At 45.7% G+C, this 20,677-nt stretch overlaps 7 protein-coding genes across 7 annotated transcripts; 3 read left to right on the forward strand and 4 right to left on the reverse strand.

Moving 5' to 3' along the window:
* Positions 1-499: 499 nt before the first annotated feature.
* PADG_05626 (uncharacterized protein) lies at positions 500-2,276 on the reverse strand (the record flags this gene model as incomplete). Its single annotated transcript, XM_010762772.1, has 6 exons — positions 500-1,153; positions 1,298-1,448; positions 1,546-1,562; positions 1,687-1,740; positions 1,877-1,936; positions 2,097-2,276. The coding sequence occupies 6 exons, from the start codon at positions 2,274-2,276 to the stop codon at positions 500-502; spliced, it is 1,116 nt and encodes a 371-aa protein (XP_010761074.1).
* Positions 2,277-3,162: 886 nt separating this feature from the next.
* On the forward strand, positions 3,163-5,843 carry PADG_05627 (uncharacterized protein; the record flags this gene model as incomplete). Its single annotated transcript, XM_010762773.1, has 9 exons — positions 3,163-3,169; positions 3,243-3,611; positions 3,676-3,773; positions 3,844-4,689; positions 4,743-4,829; positions 4,885-5,131; positions 5,194-5,425; positions 5,490-5,682; positions 5,754-5,843. 9 exons carry the CDS (start codon positions 3,163-3,165, stop codon positions 5,841-5,843), a joined length of 2,169 nt encoding a protein of 722 aa, XP_010761075.1.
* A 622-nt stretch (positions 5,844-6,465) lies between these two features.
* On the forward strand, positions 6,466-7,670 carry PADG_05628 (protein disulfide-isomerase domain; the record flags this gene model as incomplete). Its single annotated transcript, XM_010762774.1, has 2 exons — positions 6,466-6,988; positions 7,072-7,670. The coding sequence occupies 2 exons, from the start codon at positions 6,466-6,468 to the stop codon at positions 7,668-7,670; spliced, it is 1,122 nt and encodes a 373-aa protein (XP_010761076.1).
* A 723-nt stretch (positions 7,671-8,393) lies between these two features.
* Positions 8,394-9,032, reverse strand: PADG_05629 (uncharacterized protein; the record flags this gene model as incomplete). The annotated part of the gene is made up of 3 exons (XM_010762775.1): positions 8,394-8,473; positions 8,670-8,781; positions 8,871-9,032. 3 exons carry the CDS (start codon positions 9,030-9,032, stop codon positions 8,394-8,396), a joined length of 354 nt encoding a protein of 117 aa, XP_010761077.1.
* Positions 9,033-10,481: 1,449 nt separating this feature from the next.
* PADG_05630 (uncharacterized protein) lies at positions 10,482-12,599 on the reverse strand (the record flags this gene model as incomplete). The annotated part of the gene is made up of 7 exons (XM_010762522.1): positions 10,482-10,647; positions 10,779-11,048; positions 11,143-11,163; positions 11,250-11,345; positions 11,421-11,808; positions 12,006-12,364; positions 12,496-12,599. 7 exons carry the CDS (start codon positions 12,597-12,599, stop codon positions 10,482-10,484), a joined length of 1,404 nt encoding a protein of 467 aa, XP_010760824.1.
* A 3,760-nt stretch (positions 12,600-16,359) lies between these two features.
* On the forward strand, positions 16,360-17,645 carry PADG_05632 (uncharacterized protein; the record flags this gene model as incomplete). The annotated part of the gene is made up of 3 exons (XM_010762776.1): positions 16,360-16,530; positions 16,602-17,238; positions 17,335-17,645. 3 exons carry the CDS (start codon positions 16,360-16,362, stop codon positions 17,643-17,645), a joined length of 1,119 nt encoding a protein of 372 aa, XP_010761078.1.
* Positions 17,646-18,488: 843 nt separating this feature from the next.
* On the reverse strand, positions 18,489-20,491 carry PADG_05633 (uncharacterized protein; the record flags this gene model as incomplete). Its single annotated transcript, XM_010762523.1, has 4 exons — positions 18,489-19,607; positions 19,699-19,857; positions 19,946-20,211; positions 20,287-20,491. 4 exons carry the CDS (start codon positions 20,489-20,491, stop codon positions 18,489-18,491), a joined length of 1,749 nt encoding a protein of 582 aa, XP_010760825.1.
* Positions 20,492-20,677: the final 186 nt, after the last annotated feature.

Genomic DNA, 20,677 nt, shown 5'->3' on the forward strand with positions numbered 1-20,677 from the left:
ATCGAACACTGTATTTCCCCTCTTTCTTTTCTCCTTATTGAGAAAACTTCATTTTTCCCAATGCGGTGATGGTTTGCATGAGGGTTTCTTTTCTCTTCTCTTTTCTTTCGTCTCTCAAATTGATATTGTTTACCATGTTTTATGAGAGTGCTGGAGTTTTGAAATGCTAGGAAATGAACTGGCGTCATTTTCTGTATGTTCAGAATATCTGGCTGATTGTTGTGCTGAATGAATGCAAGTGTTTTATCAATTCTGTGGCTCCAGGTTTCACAAGCAAAGCTTAAAATAAATATCCCAGAATGGAATTTCCTTTTCTGCGGTGCACATCTAGCTCAATGAAGCTTGTCAGGGGCCCATTTTCTTTCCCGGATGTTCTCTAGAATGCAAGAGGAAGAAGTGAAGGAAACGAACAGCATCAGTAGACGCTCCATCGAGATTGAAGAAGATAGATCAGGAGCAGATTTACGCAGAGAAAATAAAGAGTAAGCAACGCAACGAATCACTGATACTCCTCCCTTAAGCCACCATACGTCGCCGCCAATCTCCCCGCCAAATGCTCCCTGGCAGTTAAGGGCCTCTTCTCCCTACTATTACCATCACTGCCAGCCCGCTGTTCCTCCGTTCCCACAATCTGCCTCTTTCTCTCCTCCTCAACCAGCTTGCTAGGCACAGGCACAAGCTCCGTGCTATCCACCGGATGGCAGAAATATGCCATGCTATACCTATCACGGCTTCCTTCCCCCTCGTGCGGCTGTTGCCACCGCAGTTCCTTTTCCTCCTGTGGGAACACAACCCGATGCACCGTCGACTTCAACAGCCCAGCCGTCCAGTAGCTCAGCAGATCACCGATGTTTATCAAGATCGGTGGGAATATGGAATCACTGCCGGAAGCGGGGCCAGTGGCAGCGGGCCGAACAGGCACAGGCGCCCATTCCCCGGCTGGCGTGAGGATTTCCAATCCCGGCTGCCCGTCCCGCTGGAAGAGGAGGGTGATGCTTCCGTAGTCACTGTGGGCGCCGGCGCGGACGTCGATGTCGTGCTTGAATGTTGAGGAGGCGGGGGAGTCGAGGGAGGGGTAGTAGAGGAAGCGGAGGGTACAGCCTGATGGGCCGACGGCTTGGTCGTGGCGGGATGTGAACCAGGTTTCGGGGATCTGTTTTTGTGGGCAAAGGATTTAGTTTGATAATGAGGGGGTTTGGGGCTGTTTTCTAACTCTGAAGGAGGGGATTTTTCTTTCTCTTTTCTGCTTCATCTTTGGCTTCATGGGGAGGGAGGGAGAGGAGGGCAGGTTTCTTACATCCAGGCCCAGCGCAAGGGTGGTTAGGATGCGATGACATGTCTTTTGGCAGAGGTTCGTAAAGCGGGCTAGTTCTGCTTCATGAGGAATGAGGGATTTAGGAAGTTCCTGTTGTGCCTTGTTGTTTTTGAATTCGCCGAAGTTCATGGCTCTGCATGGATGTTTATTAGCTGTCATGTATCAAGATATATATGCATGGAGTAGGATATAGGCATATGAAAAAGGGGTTAGGTTGGAATATTATGTACTCTTTGAAATCCCCCCTCTATTTCAAGCAATGAAGCCAAAGAATGGTAATATATTGTTAGCCTCCACTCTCCATATGTTCCCTGCAGGTGAGCCAGAAAGCTGGATGCCATTGATTGCGCTGAATATAGTGGGAGGCGTACCTGTTGGTGTCCTGGGTCAAGCGTTTCTGCATGCATTCCAGACCAGCCCTTGTTCTAATTCAAAAGGTGAAAAAAAGGGGAAAGCTTCTAGTCAATTGAAAGCTTCACAAAGCTTCACTTCAAATGCTGGGATTCGCTGATAACCAGCTATGCACAAATATGGAATGTATGCACAGTACATCGAACATACATTGGTACCAATCTTGACAGCAGCCTTTTCCTCATAAGGAGAGGCAAAGAATTCCCGAGCCTGAGATGAAACTCCAAATTAGCACTGAAAATACGTAAGCGATGTATCTGATATCTAACTCCATATTAGATTCGGAAGGGAAACTTGTGGGTTGGTATGCATTGATATGTATATGAAAACCCCGCTCACCGCACGCATTCAGCTGATGGGGAGGGCATACCATTGCAAACGCACTCTCCACGTCATCGTTGGAGAAATCGCTACTAGCACTATCGACGTAGAAAAATCCGTATTTAGTCGCCGCATCAATCATGGCTTTGCCAACTGCGGGCGTGGCTTCGAATAGGTTGATCACTGGCAGCTGCAAAAGAGCTCCCCGGGTGGATTCGCTCTCCGCCATGATGGTCAATGATATACGAAGATAGCAAGGGGGCAGGTTTAAACTCTCAAAGTTCCTTTGTTGCTTGCGCTTTTTATATTCTCTGGTTCTTTGGTCTGTATCCCCTCATCGGGCTCCGAAGTCTTGCATCGGGTTGACGATGTAGTTAATTGTTGATAGTTGGCAGGGAGGAACAACAGAACTCTTTATACGCGGTACGCAATCCAACTTTTCGTTCTAGTTACAGATGAAGTCGATCATTTGGATGTGACTCAAATATTTAGCCAGCTGTGGATGGAACAACTTTCCGGGGGGTTTTCTACCTTTTCTGATTAAAAGCGGGATTGGAAGCTATGTGTATAAAAAATCCTTAGGATGAGATATTCGAGTATTTGGTGTCCCGGAGACCAGGTACATGGTACTACTTTTCCTAACGCTAAAAAGCACACCAAAATAAAGTATGTGCAGGTACCCGTCCCTCTCGCACGCTTACAGCCACGCCCTGCCCGGTTGAGCCCACTGCCCACTACTGGGTCGTCGTAACTTTACAACTTTCAACTGCTCATTCACATCTTCTTCCATTCTTCTTTTCATCGGAACCAACAACCACGCCTCGAATCACAACTCTGTGCTCTGCTCTATCATCAGCCTTTGCGCTGGAATTGCCACCCCACAATCCATCCCTTCTACCTACATTGTGGGAATCTAACAAGGCTTCCAAGGCTTTTTCTTATGCTTAGTAATTCCTTGCGGTTGTTCGTCGTAGCTGAGCTACCTTAGGAGGACCTACTTATTCGCCACTCCGGTGAGCTATGCTCTTTGGCTGAAAGCAGCTTACTGACTTGCGGAGTCCTGCTTCTCTACCGCCCGCCTCTTATTTGCCAGCTGAGCAAATCACCTCAACACAATGACAAGTACGTAACAATTGAAAATACCGAACCACTGTCCTAGCCTACAACTAACCCGACCTCTTGCGTCTGCTTCCAGTTCGTGCCTTCGACGATTGGGCCAGCGGTCGTGCCCAGACCCTCCCCCTTTCTCTCCTCAAAGGTGCCGTCATAGGCATCGATGCCTCCCATTATCTCGACCAGCATCTTAATCATCATGCGACGAAAGAACCCCTCCTCATCGCCCTAGGGGGCTTTCCATTCTCTCTGAAAGCCAACATCGAAAAGGAGCTCCAAGCCTTGAAAAACGCCGGCATTACCTGCGTATTTGTATTCAATGGACTCGATTTTGGAAAGCGCGAGCCCGACTTCTCGACTCAAGCTGACTCTACCCGTGCCCTGCAACAAGCGTGGGAGCTCTATGACCAGCAACAGGCAGATCAGGTTGTGGATGCTTTCAGCTCCGCTGGTGAGGAGATTTTCCCTTGAGGTATCTACAAATTTCATGTCCGTCGCTGATATCCGCCATGCAGGAAGCGCAAAACCGGAGACTCTCTATAAGTTCTTGCAAAGAATCTTTCATGAACAGCGAGTCGACTTTCTCGTTGCTCCATATGCAGCTTCGGCACAGGTATTTTTGTAATCACGCTCTACCGCGATGTGGAATACTTCTGATTGCGAATGACCTTGCGTCTCCTTAGCTTGCCTACCTTGGAAAAGGCCCAAATAGATTCGTCGATGTCGTTTTCGGTTCCTCAGATCTCTTCCTTTTCGACCTAGATAAGGTGATCACCAGGCTGGATACGGATCTTTTCCAAATAACATGGATTTCTAGGCAGGTATGCCAGGATGACCTAGGAAGGATATCAAACGACCAATTCATCGAGTTTTGCTTGCTTCTCGGCTCCAGATACCTCCGGACCTTTCCACTTTTCGAAAACGCCACCTTCCCTGGAAAAAGAGTTAGCATCAGGGAGGCAATGACTACATATAATTCAGCCGGACGTAATGCGTTGGCTCTCTGCGGCCAAATAGAAGATGATCCTCGTGTCAATGACCCACCTTATGTGGAACAATTTAAGCGAGCGCTCATGATAGTGAAACATCATATCATAATGGATATCGATGGGAAAGTGACTCCGATGGATGCGGAGAATGTATCCAATGATTTACATGAACTCATCGGACAACGTTTGCCCGAAGAGCTATACTTCTACATGTCAAAGGGTATTATTGGCTCACAAGTTCCTGACTGGTTGACTTCCGGCGAGCTTTTGATAAAGCTGCCACTGGGGGCTGAGATTTCGGAAATCTATCGTCGTCTTCAGGGAGATCTTCTTACTCCCATTAGAACACAGGCGCTGTGTCTCCTTGCCAACTCTCTCCATCGGTTCTACCAGACCAAAGCGATTAATATATGTACCTGGTACGAGCCGAAATCAACACGCTCTATTAACCTCAAAGAAGACCTGCCTCTGGTGAAAGCGTCTACGATTTCGTGGAAGATTCGAAGCGACCAATACCCAAAGAGTGTGCAGCAGCTTCATGTATGTTTCTCTGTACCTACCTCTGTATTGTTTCTTCCTCTGACTTGTTCTAGGTCGACGAAGTTCCGTTTACCTTTGCCCTCCGAGCCGTGAAAGACCAAAATTTTGTTTCAAAGTCGTTTGCACCCAGAGATGCCCCTGTATGTGTCCTATCTTTATTATTGAAAAGATAACAACGTTGTCTAACATTAATAGGTTCTATCATCGAAAGCAGAAATTCTCGCAAATGTGATGTGGAGGTTCCTACAGCTCCGGGGCTATATTGATGAAAAACACCAGCTTACCCAATGGGGCCAAGCACTTGAAATAGCTATGTCGTCACTCAACCCTGCGGAGAACTTGGAAGAAACAACTTTCATCGCAGTTGAACTCTTGAAACTGGGGATCCTGAGCTCTAAAAATTTGTTCGCGGATATTTCAGGTGGGCCGATGAGGGGTTCTAGTAAGTGGTTTGATGACTCCCAGCAGTTTGCGTCTAGTTGTAAATGCTAACCTGTTGATCAGATGAGGAGAAAAGGTTCAATCTATTGGTATCCCAAGTTGCATGCATTGGCAAAATTCGTCACAAGTCCATTGGCTATTCAGGGCCCCTCAGTAGACAGCTTCTGTCTTTCCGCTCCTTAATCTGCGCTGTCCGATCCAGCCTTCGAGACTTGATTGAGGTGGTTCTAGCAAGTCTTTTGCTGAATGGGGACGCAGACCGAGAACGTTCTGACTGGACTGATCTGGGCCTCAGGTCAGTTGAAATCAATAAACCAATAAATGACATCTGAGAGTGTGTGGTATTAATTTGATTTTAGCCTTCCTTTCATCGACGACAACAATTGTGGACTTGGGATCGCTGTTCGGACGTATCTTGACGACTTACCGCAGCAACCAGAGCCAACGTCGCCGAGGGTTCGAGCTGAGGTAAAGTCTAAAGGTAAAGAATGGTTCCAACATAGTGAGAGCTTTAGCGGAAACCTTGACATGGCCTTCAACCTTTGGGATGCGGTACGCTTAGCCCGATTGACTTCCCTGAGTACCATTTCCTGTGAGCTGGGTTATATTGATGATTTTTCTAGGTTTATCAAGCAACTCAAAATGCTGGAACGGAGTTCAAGGATGCAAAATTTTGGGAGGAGACGAACAAGTGGTTGACGGAACGGAGGTGAAAGGGAACCCTAGACCCAAACCTTACTTCGGGTGGATCAATATCCGTTTCGTGCATAACTTGCCTGCAATCACAGGACTCGGTTCGGTATCTACTTATAAAGCCTATTGTTATTTCCTCCAAGGATTGAGTGGTGAATCCTGGTGATATTGTATTAATATTATGAGTGTGGCCCTCTGGTCAAACCATCTGCAGCTGGCTGGCGGAGCTTAGGTATCATTATGCTATTCTGCATAACTGAACATCAGATATCAATTGCTATTTAGCTCTAAACTTAACAATAAATTATGAATTTTTAACTATCCAAATGAAATCTCAGGCTGCGATAAATAGTAAATTAAAATTTTGGGCCGTTTCAACCGGTTTTGGTAGTTTTAGTAATGAAACGCTGTGTGAGCATTTTCTGGATGCGTCAGTGGGTCTAAATAGGTTCCGAACACCGCAAACCTTCTGACGGACAACAACCAACAACCATACAACAACCACAACCAAAAAGAAACAAATACATCTCTTCCTGAGGAGGTGGCCATTTTCAGGATATTTCAATCAGTGCTGGAAAAAAAAATTTCTCACGAGGAAAAGGAGCCCAAAAGGACTGTGGTAAATCCCAACAGGCACTCATCATGACTCGCCTGAGCTACCTCCTCCTCACCTCCGCCTTCCTTCTCACCAGCATCGTCCCCGTCACGGCCAAATCCGCCGTCCTCGACCTAATTCCAGATAACTTCGACTCAGTGGTTCTCAAATCCGGTAAACCAGGCCTGGTCAAGTTCTTCGCACCCTGGTGCGGCCACTGCCGCAACCTAGCCCCAATCTATGACCAGCTCGCAGACGTCTTCGCCAACGAGAATGTGCACATTAGCAAAGTTGATGCGGATGAGCATAAGGATCTAGGAAGGAAGTTTGGAGTGCAGGGGTTTCCGACATTGAAGTGGTTTGATGGGAAGAGTGAGCAGCCCATCGAGTATAATGGCGGGCGGGACTTGGAGAGTTTGGTGAAGTTTGTATCGGAGAAGGCGGGGGTTAAGCTCAAGGGTGCGCACAAACCGCCTAGCAATGTGCAGATGTTGACAGATGCGACATTTTCCAAGACCGTTGGTGGGGATAAGCATGTTATTGTCGCGTTTACAGCGCCGTGGTGTGGACGTATGTTTTTGTTCCCTTTCTTGCAATTTTTTTTTTCATTTCTTTCTTGCACTCTTTCCTTTTTGACTGAAAACAATCTACAGATTGCAAGAACCTTGCGCCCATCTGGGAGAAACTCGCGGATGACTTCAAGCGCGAATCTAAAGTCATAGTCGCCAAGGTTGACGCTGAAGCTGAAAATTCAAGGAGGACCGCCGAAGCACAAGGTGTAAATTCATACCCCACGATCAAATTCTTTCCAGCGGGGGATACCAGTCCATACAATTACGAGGGCGGACGCTCGGAAGAGGACCTCGTCGCTTATGTCAACAGGAATGCTGGGACCCATCGCCTTGTCGGTGGCGGTCTTGATAAAGAGGCTGGCACGATTGATATTCTGGATATGATTGTTGTACGATATGTTAATGGTGGCAAGCAAGATTTGGCCGGCTCCTTGTATGAAGCTAAGGTGGCAGCGAAGGGATTGAAGGATCAATATGCACAGTATTATGTCAAGGTGTGGGGTAAGCTGGCTGAAAATCAGGATTATGTGACGAAGGAGTTGGCGAGGTTGGAGGGGATTTTGAAAAAGGGAGGTCTTGCGTTAGAGAAGGTGGATGATCTGATTTCGAGGAGTAATATTCTCCGCAAGTTTCTGTGGGAGAAGGAGGAAGAGAAGAAGCTCGAGAAAGATGAGCTGTGAAAGGATTGTTGTACATACAATTTTTGGGGTGTCATTTTCTTGTCTGTTTTATTATTGGATAGAGAAGGGGAAACGTAACTTTTATGATATTGTGCAAGGATTAGAAGCTAAGTATGTTTAAGGTTATCATCTACACCCTGAGTTTCTGTGAGTTTTGATTGTTTTAGTTTTGATTTGACTCTCGAGGTGCCCTGCTTGCTTTCAGGTTGCTATTTGTGTAAGGATCAATTGGGTATCTTAATACATCCAACAGAGATAATAAAAGGAAAAATTCCTAGGAAATAAATCAAATAACTAAAAGATGCCTCCGCTCTCCATGAAAAATTAGCCCACTGTTAATATAAAAGTACAAACATTTGCGACGACAGGACAGATGTTCATAAGTCGAGTTGTATATGGAGTTCATCAACGTCCGTAGTCAGACACGTCCCACTATGGATAAGTCCGCGTGGAGAGACATAATGACAAAAGCTCCATTACGACCGGATTGTGTGCAATGTCGCCGCTCTCTCCATGTTTTCAACAAGATCTAGTCCGCAATTGGAGAAGATAGAGACGTCCAGTTTTCACGACGCATGTAACCCAGTTATAGCCGTTCCGAAATTTTGAGCGATATCATATATTTCCCCATCCTAGATTTAAAGAAAGATGGAAGAAGCGATATAAAATTATCTTATCTTCACATGTCGCGAAATATAAAACAGCAAAACTCGCTTCAATGTATCAGGTCGTCGCCGCATGTGTTTCGGTGGAAGTGGTAAGGGACGCCTCTAGCTGGTCAAGTCTACGCATCATGTCATCCACTGGTAGAAAGAAGGTTTAGATTAGCGTCTGTGTGTATCCAGAAGCACACAGCATATGCAGGTATATCTGTAAGAAGCCTTTGTGCAGGAGAGCATGGGAAGGGATTGGGGTCGTTGGGGAAGCCGAGGGACGGGACTGACGGGCCTTGTAGCAGTCTCAATATAAAATCGGAAATGTGATGGAACGCTAACTTACATTTCTCAAAGATCTCCGCCGAGACTTTGTCAAATTTATCCTGGAGCTGATCTAGTAATTCGTCAACTGCTTGAGCTAGTTGGTTTGAGCTCTCGTCCCCTGCTGTCGTTGGCTGTTGTTTATTCGAATGAAACTTGTTAGCGAGGTATCTCGGTCGGTTTTGGTTCCCGATTTTCCATTCTCGTTTAGATTGGGGCTTACCTCCTGTATTGACGAGCGCTTGTTGTCGGTGCCAGTACTGTTGTTATTCGAGCGCAGCTGCGAGGGCCTTCGCGTTGGGGTTGACATGTTGTTTATCGGAAGGTTTGAGCCGCTCTCCTGGCTTGGAAGATATGCGACATTTGCTGCCTCGGATAACTCCATTTCCACCTGGAAATTCTCCAGAGAGGGGTGCGTGGGATGAGAGAAAGAAGGGGAGTCGGGTGTCTCAATTATTGATGTTTACACAAGGATGGAGGTTTGACTACTTAGGGTCATGTGATCTGTATGATTGTGTTGGGCACACGTTGCCCGGGCAGCCGCCGCAACCGCATCGTGATTAGTGTATATATACAGCCTTTCATCCGGAGCAGAGATTGAACCAATCTCCACAGATTGAGTTGGTGTGGATTTAAGGTTGTGGAGGTAATAAAAATGACACTTCTCTATTGGCTTCTCCCAGATTTAAGCGCGGAACGGCCCATGGAAATCCGGCCCGGGCTTCCCTAGCTTTATTTGAGCCGCATGTTTATAGTTTCTTTTATTTGAACCTCTATCAATGGTCGAAATATTCACAATTCTGAGTTCTTGTGGTGGATATTTTTTAATAGTTTTGATATGAGTATCTGTGTTTGACTTTTGGACGGCAGGAACTTGTGTAAAAAACCGAGGACAATTTTCATGTACTGTGTGCGCATGTAACTGGTACCCTTGAGTTACATGATGCACGCTCTGCAATGAACTGTACATGTAACATTCTACATTTCTGCTTGCAGCAAGTATGGAGTACATACAATCAAAGGAACACTGAACCTGCAAGGGTATTCCCTTTCAGCTTATCTTATTTTTTCCATTTCTTCCGGTTATCTTCCGCTCTCCCTGCACAAACAGCCATCCCGCCCTCATATCTGTATATTTGGACAGTCATAATACGCAGCATAGTCTACTCAACTTTGAAAAAAAAAAAAAAATAATAATTATATGTGTTTTCTACTATCATCACACCGCTTTAAAGGATGTTCTCCTCTAGGGTTGACGTCATAAAATAGTTAGTTTTCTTTGAGAAGAAGAGGCATGGGTTGGTGGCTAAGTCAAAGCTAACCCACCGCAATACGCAAGCCAAGATCATTGAATTCAATATTCAAATGAAAACTGCGGGGTTAAAGGAAGAGGGAATGAGAAGGTAACATGAGATTTCTTTCGTCGTTCACAGCTCTTCCATGACTGCGATCATCCGTTTCATTCTTTGTAGGGAACCGTGCATCAAGCTGTTCGCCTTTTCAGTCAATACTCCGAACTCATGGGGAGCACGACATATCTCCAGAACTTGAACCTCAAGAAGGCATAAAGATCTGCTCTCCCTCTCTGATTACTTGTTCACACTGATGGAATCAGTCATAGGGATGCGTACGTGTGAGAAACTGAATTTTTGTATCTATCTATTATTAAACCCTTTTATCTTGGTTTATCATATCTGCATGTATTACGCCTTTTCATCCTGTATCGCTCCACTTTGTTTCATTTTAAGTCTGTTTCTTTTCCCAAACCAACCTCTGAACCCTGTTAGTCCTACCTTAAAGCATTAAAGGATATTGGAGACCCCTAACTATAAGCTCAGACCTTAGTCCAGACTTTAACACCCCCTTTCATACCACGCGCGACAATCATGCATACTGACCCGACAGCCAATATTATCCCTGTGAAGATAATTAGGTCTTCGAAGCTGTGCGACGCTGCAGCGTCCTTGACAGCTGCCATTGCTGGTAGTCCAACGAGAGCTCTGTATATCAGAGAGAAGAGAAAAGAAATTAGCCTCCAGCAAGAGTGAGAATAGAGGGGCAAAGGAGGAGTAATACAGCTAAGCCTCTGACAAGAGACGGGCGGAAGAGGTGGGGGAAGTTGCAAGCCTACCCAAACGCGAGACCAATGCAGACGAGCCCAAATGTAATTCCTAGGTTCTCCAGCTGGCTGTTGGCAAGAGACACGACGCAAGGGGCGACTAAGCTGATAAAACCACCGCTGGCAACCCCGTAGATTCCCCCAAAGATAAATATACCTGTCGTGGAGGGACTATAGCTCAAAGGCAACCAAAAACCAAGAACCGATGCTGCAGTGAAGGAAGTGACAATGCACATAACATTAAATGCGCCCAGTTTGTCGGACATAGCACCGAGACCAACGCTACAGTATACTTTGTTAGAACAGAACAGAAATATATTTACACAAGGAGGGGCAGAGGAAACACTCCAAGAGAGGGATCGATTGTTACACCTACCGACCAAACATAGAGCCGGCACTAGCAATCAACAGTTAGCAAGGAATTCCTCTTGTAGATAATTTTCCTTCCCACCTCCATGACTGTTCCTTGGACTTGATACTTACTTGGTTACTGTTAGAGTGTACTGCGCCAGATCTGGGGACATTCCACTGGAAACGGACATCAGAGGGAGGTAATTGAACGGCGCTAGGAACGACCACCTAAGAAGTAGCAGAAAATCGAGTCAGTAACCAATACTTGTGCATGTACGCACATTCGTGTCAGTGGTCACACACATGAAGAAAAATGTTCCGAGAACGAAGCCAGCCCAACCAAGTGCTTTCCGTTCAAACAGGGCATTAAGTCCTTTCTTCATATTACTCTCCCCGTTTACTGCTGCTGTAGCAGAATTAAGCGAATCCAACCCTACGACCCCAACTTTGCTGCCAAACGAATCAACATCATCTGTTTTTAGATCCTGGGAGCTCTTCCTGGCTGTTTGCTGACCCTTTTCCTCGTCGTTCTGGAGGTTCTTCAACTTGTGCTGCGGTGGAAAGGGGGTGTCGCAAAGCAACACACCAATCAACATGGTTATACCAACAACGAGCATTGACCATCTCATGGAGTCTGCAAAGCCATGAGACGTAATAAGTCTAGAAACCATGATGGGAAAAATAACCCCTCCTATTTGTTTCTATTAGCATGGAAAGTTGAAGAACCAAATATTATTATGTATATCCAAGGAAAGGGATGTTTGGTCTATATTTATGATGGATGCACTCCTGCATTTTAAGTTGGGAAAGGGGGAAAAAGGAAATGGGAAAAGAAAGTGACAAAGGGAGCTGGAAAATAGGACATCATTAAAACTAGAAATTACTTACCAAGACTGCTTCCACAACTCGCAAGACCAACAGCCAATCCTCGTTTCGTTGAGAACCACTGGGATACCGTCACGATAGCTGGCAAGCAGGTTCCAGAGACCGCAATTCCAAAGGCAACGCCCTGAGCCAGAATCACTTGATAGTACTCCGTGCAAAGGCTTAGCATACCAAGAGAGATAATGGCAAGGACAGCGAATGGAGCAATGACTGGTCGAGAGCCATAAACATCCACCAGTTTTCCCACAGCCGGCCCGCACACAAAAAAGAATGCAATCTGAAGAGTAGTGATCCAAGCAAGCTGAGATGAATTCTTTTCAGGGAGCATGACATGTTGATAGTAAAATTGGAAGGTTCCACAACTGACAGATGCGCAACGGGTTTGAAGGATATCAGTATACTAGTTTCCCATTTTATGATAATATCCGCATGATTCCACTCTGCAGGACAAGATGGCGAGAAAGCAATGATTGTATAACGAGATCATACTTACGTATTGAAGTATCCAAAAGAGGACATTTGAAGCAGAAAAGAGCCTAATACCACCGTCCATGCTCTCAGGCCTCCATTTGGAGGATCGGGGCGAACATAAGCCATTTTGGGGAATAAGTGTAATGGAGAATGGATGCTGCAAGGAAGATGAATGCAAGAATCTTCAGCCGAACGAGTACCTGGAAGATGATAGTATTGAAGGCAAGTGGGCTTCTATTAAGATGTTGGAATGTGAATAGTTGCTGAGTTATAGATTGGCTCTGGACATGGGACATTTGGTTTGTGTAGTGCATTCGGCTCGCCGTGTTATTATTCAATTGCCGTTGAAAGAAGTCTCCACAACCTAGGTAAAACGGGCAAACACTGATGCAAGCCAACTCTTCAGATAATATCCAATTCTTTATGTTCAGCGAATTCCGGGGGAGAAAGAGATCCATTTTAAACAATTCATATTTAAAATGACTGGGGTACGAAAACGAATAATATGACCTTCGCGGAAACCCAGAAAGCAACATCATAAAAAGAGCTGCTGGATTGAAGATCTTCCAGTTCAACCCCTCTTGGCGGCTTTGAGGTGTGTCTGATATTTCACTCATCATCCAGGGACCGGAATCAATCCACGATGTTGATGTATGCCCGATTCGACCGGCATTGGGTAGGAGGGCTAGAATTCATAGACCCACTATTCAGTTTGACAATTGGGAACAGACATCCGACTGTCAAATTCAAGGCTCGTAGCATGGATATTTGCTTTGTGGAGTAGTGCACCGCATCTTAGATCTGAAGCGGATGAAAGACATCACAAAGGATTCAGTCTGAATGGACCGCCAAATGATCGAGCTTTGTTCAAGATGAGGAAAGCTCCACACCCTCCTGGCAGCCATGGCCATGATATCAGTACTGCGAATAATCCAGAAATAACCAATGGAAATTTCGATTATACCCCGGACTCGGCTCCCAAGAAACCGGTAGCAATCAGATTAACAATAAAAGCACAAATGATGCCACTATCCGAGTCAACCGCCATGCCGCTGTCTTGCTTTAAGCCAGTTAATCGTAGAATTTTCAACCTCGGCTCGCTTTTTGTGACACAAACTGGTTGATGCGTCATATCCTGCGTCATATTTGCATAGCCACTCCCGTAGGGTTTTGACATATAAGCCCTTTCATTAACCAATGATTTTGTAACGCAATCAACACCGATTTTCAGCCAGCATGCGTGATAGTAAAACACCAGCAACTTTGTTCAACACTAGCTGCATGTGTCTGTCACATCTACTCTTCCGTAGTGGCTGAAAAATATTGTCATTTGCATAAAAAACATATTTGTGTTAACAACAGTTACCCATGAAAGTGAGATGCATAGCCATCTATATCCAATGTTAAGTAGTCGGCATGGAACGCGGTTGTTCCTGACCCGTAAGACTCCTCACATGGATGGGTGTCTGCATGGAGCCAGGGACGAGGAGATGGAAGCAGGGGTTTTGCGGGTTGTAGGCGTGGGTGATGAATAGCTCTCTACTCTGAACTGCTTCCCGAGGCAATTGCAAGATATGATTGCAGATCTTGTATTTAAGCATGCACTATGGAGGCAAAAATGAGCAGGTATCAGTACTACCCATGCATTTTCCACTGGCCGAAATAATACAGGTATCTGTTGATGAGTTGGTAAAACTTCCCGGTTGAACTTTGGTTCTAATTATATATTCGTCAGGCAGAGTGTCCGCTTGAAGATCTGTGCAGGTCACCCAACCGAGCCCGGTCGTCTCTCATCCGCTTTCTTCCAGGTTGACCGCGGGGTAAATTCTGCACACATCTGGTCGTGTACTCTGTGCTTTGTAGGGCGATGGGGATAACATGAAAATTAGCCATCCCTGGGCTGAGAATGTGCTGAACGTATTTTGTATCTTGAGTAACAGAAATTCAAGCCCGGAGGTCGATCCACTTAACCCTCCACCTGCAGCTAGAAAGTGCACAATACAGGTAGACTGATCTACCAACCATAGAATCCATGGCCGGATATTCATTTAAACTATTCACAAGTGTTGGCGCAAAGTTAGTCTGTACAAAATGCATCTAGGTTCCATCATAACATATAAGATAGTAAGGATAGGCTAAGGTAGGTGATGGTAAAGCTTGTCCTATCAGCCTATAGAAGGAACAAAATTTCGTAGAATGGGATAGTGAAAACCGAGTTGAGATGTGGTCAATCGCCTCAAGGTCAACAGGGACTTTCACTTCGAAATTTCAGCTCAATATTCCCGGTCTTTTGAACTTCAATTAAAGACTCGAGAGGGATGGAGAAGCTAAACCTGGGTTACAATCCCCCACGCAATGGTCGAAACCTCCAGAAGTGTCATAGATCCCGTTTTGCTCAATTTAATTGCGTCGATGCTATGAGGGAAAAGCTTCAAGAGGGAACCTGTATATCAGGTGATCAGGGAGAGGACTATCCTTAGAACAGCGAATGCTCTATTTCATGTCAGACGATGAAGAAAAACGATGCATTGGAGTGAGACATAATCATTTTTGTAGCCGTCCATAGTTCTCTTTTATCCTCGAGGATCGGGATTTGAGTTGCATGTTTGCTGGGCGGGATTTTGAGAACGAGGCTCGTTGTCTTGGTAAAATTGTGACCGTCCAGGCCACCCTGACTCCATTAATATGAGGTGATAATTAGGTTGAACCACTTCACGGTCCTTCTGGGAATAGACGTATAATTCTATTTCACGGAGCTCGTCCTGCAGGTCAACACTTTTTCATCCTGGCACTTGCATATGGTGACCCAGTTGCTGCTGAGGAACAACGTGATCATGTCGCACACCAATGGATCTGGAACAGAGGTTCAAAAACAAAAACACAAGTGACCACAACAGCCAAAAATATTGAATGAATACAAGTGCAATTCGACCATAGAAGCCTGTGACAAGAGTTGACTTGAGGATGCGAAGCAGGCCCATGCCATCATATTATCGAGTTCAAAATTTATTCACAACCCGGTCAGCGTACGTAAACAAGGCCACCCAACGATAGAGACCGTGTGGTGTCAGAGTTTCCTACATAGTTTTGCAGCAACTTCATGCATGGATCGGCAATTTCACATAAGATCGAGGCTCTCTCAGGTCGCGTCACACCATCTCAGACAAACAAGACTGACATTGAAGCAGGAAACGGATCTTTCACCTTGTCGGGATCTGGTCAGCCTGGTCGGCGATTCTTCAAGGGTAATATGATTTGTGGGCCAGGAAGGCTTCCAGGGACAAAAAATCTTGGCAGGTGTGTTTGCAACAGGATTTCCGGCCTGACCGCCTGGCCGCCTGACCGCCTGGTCGCTGAAGAACAACTGACACTCTGAAGACAAGGTATATTTTTCAAGCATATACGCAGCGAGATTGGTAGTGTTTCATGAGGCATGGCCATTGAAGAAATAACCAAGTAGGTTTGGAAACTTCAATAAAACAAAACTTGTGGTATGTTCTTACATTCGCGAGGATCATAAGAAACGGCAGACGGGTGATGGTGGATTGCAGAGAATCAGCGAAAATTGAATGAAGATGTTGAGAACGAAAGTCGAGATATCAGACCATCCCAAAAAGGAAATTTGCTATCCTGTCATCACGTGGAGATAAGGCACGCGAAACAAGGTTCGTCATACGCTTGTCCTAATGTGGTAAGGATAAAAATGCCCCAGATACTCTCCCGCTAACCTGATACGAGTTAGCGCCGTGCCAAAATTTCTGTTACTTCCAAAAGCTCCGTACATTTAGAGATATTCCGTCGCCCACAAAGAAAAATCACCCCTTGAACGTCCCGTCCCCATATTAGCCTTTCTTGTTTTCAGCATTTTACTCTTCATATATCCACCATGGCCAAGAAAAGTAAATTGTTGTTGGCACTAGATGCCCATAAAGGCCGTAATTATGAACTAGAGCGCCAGAAGAAACTGCAGAAGGCAGCCGAGAAGCGGAAAAGAATGAAGGTGGGAAATGCTCAAGATACCAACAATGACAGCGAGAAGGAGGTAAATCAACATAATGTGTGTGTGTCGGATAGAGCCCCTAGAGTGGCAATGTCCCCGGCATAGCGGCTAACATTTGGTGATTACAGGATCCCACTCTTCCACAGCAAAATGGCGCGGGAGAGAAAGAGGAGCAAACCGCTGATGTTACCCCTGCGCAAGACGACCAATGGACGAATATTGAAGAGGAGGAAGAGGGAGACGAAGAAGTGGATGAAGAAGATATCCCATTCTCTGAACTTTCAGAAGAAGACGCAACTGACGTAATACCACACCAACGCCTCACCATCAATAATTCCGCCGCCATCCTCTCCTCCCTCAAACGCATCTCATTCATCACACCTCACACACCCTTTTCAGAACATAATTCTCTCACTTCCACAGAACCCATCGACGTCCCAGACCCCAATGATGATCTTACGCGTGAATTGGCCTTCTACACCGTCTGCGTCTCCGCCGCGAAATCCGCAAGAGACCTATTGAAGAAAGAAGGCATACCCTTTTCGCGGCCGACAGATTACTTCGCCGAGATGGTCAAGTCCGACGAGCACATGGGCAAGGTGAAAAAGAAGCTGTACGAAGAGGCCGCAGCCAAGAAGGCAAGCGCGGAGGCCAAGAGGCAGCGCGATCTAAAGAAATTTGGAAAACAAGTGCAGGTCGCCAAGTTGCAGCAGAGGCAAAAGGAGAAGAGGGAAACTCTGGATAAAATCAACAGTTTGAAGAGGAGTGCGTTCTCATCATCGGTTCCATATCCTTTTTGCTCTTGAATTTGTCACGAGCTGCATCATTGACGCTAACATAATTATCTCTCTGCTTTAACAGAGCGTAAAGCCAACGATGGTGCCCCCACAGAAGAATCAGATCTCTTCGACGTTACCCTTGAGGACGCTAGCAAATCTGACTCACGCGGAGGAGCCAACAAGCGTGCTCGTAACGGACCCGGCGCGCAAAATAAGCGGCAACTGAAGGATAAGAAATTTGGATTCGGTGGTAAAAAGCGATTCGCAAAAAGCGGAGATGCAGTTTCCAGTGGTGATCTCAGTGGATTCTCAGTTGGTAAAATGAAGGGACATAAGAAGGGAGGCGCGCAGAGGCCGGGCAAAAATAGAAGGGCATCGGCGAAGAGGATGTGAAAGGGAAGCGAGCGATATGCCAGAAGATACAGTTGCGTACTGCTATAAATTTTTCAATTTTTCCTATGCGGTTTTCCTGCGCGTCCACCTGCGGTTCCTTTATTTATTCTCCCTCGGGATTGTAGAATTTTTTTTTATATCCAAAACCGTTACCATAGGTAATCGTTCCTTGTTGGAGATAGATACCCTTTGAAGGACATTATAAAGTTGCTCAATTACAACAGTTACAAAATGGCTACGAGCAGTGACTCTTTTTGCATTATATCGATATCGTTTGATTTGAAGAACTTGGATGGGTCGGGTCATCAAATTTTCATTTAAATATCATTTCGTCACATCGTTAGTGTAGTTATACACTGGAAGCATAACAGAACCAAAAACTAACCGTAGTAGATCTAATAGAAACGATGCTCCTAGCGATTAGAGCACTGCATCCATAAAAACATTGGTTTATGTTTCGTCTGAAAAGTAAGCAATGCACAACCACGCATAAAAAATAGCCTTATGAGTCCTTCGGGGGTGGTACACATGGCTTCTACCGCGCTATGAGTATATATATGATAATTGCCTGAACGTCAACATATTAGGACACGGAATCGGTCTTCTAAGAGCGTTAGCTATTAGCGTTTGGGAAATCACGAACCTCGAGAGCTTACAGTCTCTCCACTTCATGTTCGTTGAGGCGAAAGAGAGTGCTTCTTCGGACGGGTTGATGATTAAACCGGTCAAGGTAGCGACAAGTCGTTGATTGAATCGTGTAAGCCCCCGAATACTCCAACTCTGTTCTATTTGTAATGGCTTGATCCCTGGTGCTGTAAACAGGAACTAGCAACAAGTGAAGGCTCATCGCTTCGCTCGCTTTGGGGAAGATGATTCACCAATCTCCAACTCAGAAGTTCCTGCCGATTCCTGATGGGATCCAAAATCGCGGATACGATTTATAAGATGACTAATGGAGACGTTGACATTTTGGCGCTGCTCCGCGAAGACAAGGTTCAGTTTGGTCTGCGTGTCCTCTGCATGGACCAGGGAGTGGTCTAGGATCGACTCTTTGGATCGTTTTGAACCGGCTTTGTAAATAATTTTACCGCATCCTTGAACGGAACAGACCCAAGTATCCGGAGGTAAATTAGCAGGCTCTAAGTTTTCTGAGGAATGACTTATGTTTTCGTTGTTACTGTTCGCAGGGTGATTGGTCGCCATGATGCTATCAAAGATTTTCTGCAATGGTATTTTCCTTGTTGAGGCGACGTCTGAACTAGATAAGACGGAACGAGTGCTCTCATTTACCTTCGCGGACAACGGATCGTGAACCAGACGGTGGCCTCGTGTTTTCGAAGATGTATCCTCCGCCAACGTCAGCTCCTCCTCTTCTGAATCTGAATCTGTATTTTCCACCGCTTGTGAATTACGTTTGCTAGCTCCCTTGGCCGAAACTGAGCTCATCTTTGGTCGAAGGAGAGATTTCCGTACCCGTCGCCTTCGCCCCTTTGGGAGAGGGAATTCATCCTCCTCTTCACTTTCTTCTCCAGATGGAGAAGAGGCGCTGTCCCCCATTGGCGCTCTGGGATGCAGTGGGGTTGCACTGATGTCTTGTAGACTTTCTGAACTTTCCAACTCTTTTAGCTGCCGATATATCGCCTTTCGAGACCAGTCAAATTTTGAGGTTTGCGCATTATCCATCATTTCAATAAGGAATCCGGCTCGTGCGCGAATCAGATCGAGAGCATAATTTAAAGAGGTCATCTCGTATCGTTTTAGAAGGGTTTCTGCAACAGTCATCACATTAAGCCGTCGTTTAGAAAGTAACCCAGACTCCTTCATGTCTAAGATAACTTCAAACACTGTATTAGCCTGTTCTCTACCGACGTCTGGAGCATCAAGAGATCCCTCTGGTTCTTCGTCCGATTCACTCTCATCTCGGGCTTCCTGTGCAATTGCCTCCTCACGCTCAAAGACGTCCTTGAAACCATGTTAGAAACTAGAAATTGCTGAATCCTGCCTTACGGAAAGAGTTTTTTTTTTTTTTAAAAAAAAAAAATAATAATCATACCGGATATAATTCTCGTAGATGAGCACATATTGGGGTCGAAGCCCAATCCACATTCTCCTTGCCCTGAACCATCTGGTTTATTAGAAATTCATGGTGCTTATAAAACACTTCCGCTGAATCTTCTGCATCCTCACAAGCCCCATTGGTGTGCTTCGTATACTGTTGAGGAATGTAAAAGTAAGCGCAACCGCACAACTGAAAACGCTGCTAGAACAATCAATTCACAAACTTATTTTCCGAAACGAACCTCGTCGAAAAGATAATCTATTTTCGGATTCCACTTTTTGCCCCGCCGCTTGTTATTTTGGTGTTTATCCGCTAGAAAATAAAGAAGATCAATGGCCTCTACCATTTCGTTGAACATCGGTTTGAAGCCTCTGGCGGGTGCAATGGAAAACCATCCTGCTGAGCCCGCAACCCACAAACCAATCTCACCATCGTCATGTTGTCCGTAGGCATAGTGAGTGACGTTATCAATGAGAACTCGTTTATTTCGGTAGTTATCATCCAGGACTATCAAATATCAGGGCAAAAGAAACGCGTCAGCCAAATGCAAAACCAACTATCCACCAGGCGGATTCTCCATACCAAGATCCTCCTGCTCCTCCTCTACAATTTCTAGCTGGCCTGTGACACGGACTGGATTCTCTGGAGAAGCAGTCAGGACATTAGCATAGCGCGCCTTGCCAGGCACAAGAACCTTGACATCGGTTAGGGCAAACTCTTCCCAGTCGTTCTCATCCTTGAGGGAGGAGTCTCTAGCAGCCAGGACATTCTCAATTCGCGTCGTCATATCTCTGTAAGCACCATGATGGCTTGGAAAGGAGCTTTGATGTTGTCGCTGATGGAGATCACACGCATTGAGTGGGGATGAAGAGCGAGAAACCGAGATGAAGCCTTGAAGGCGATTAGGCTAGTATCGTAAAGTACGGTATTATCCAAATTGTATGTGTATCCGTACGTACGGTTGTAATACGGT

The sequence above is a fragment of the Paracoccidioides brasiliensis genome (assembly GCF_000150735.1).
Source record: "Paracoccidioides brasiliensis Pb18 unplaced genomic scaffold supercont2.6, whole genome shotgun sequence".
In the NCBI taxonomy this organism is placed as follows: Eukaryota; Fungi; Ascomycota; class Eurotiomycetes; order Onygenales; family Ajellomycetaceae; genus Paracoccidioides; species Paracoccidioides brasiliensis.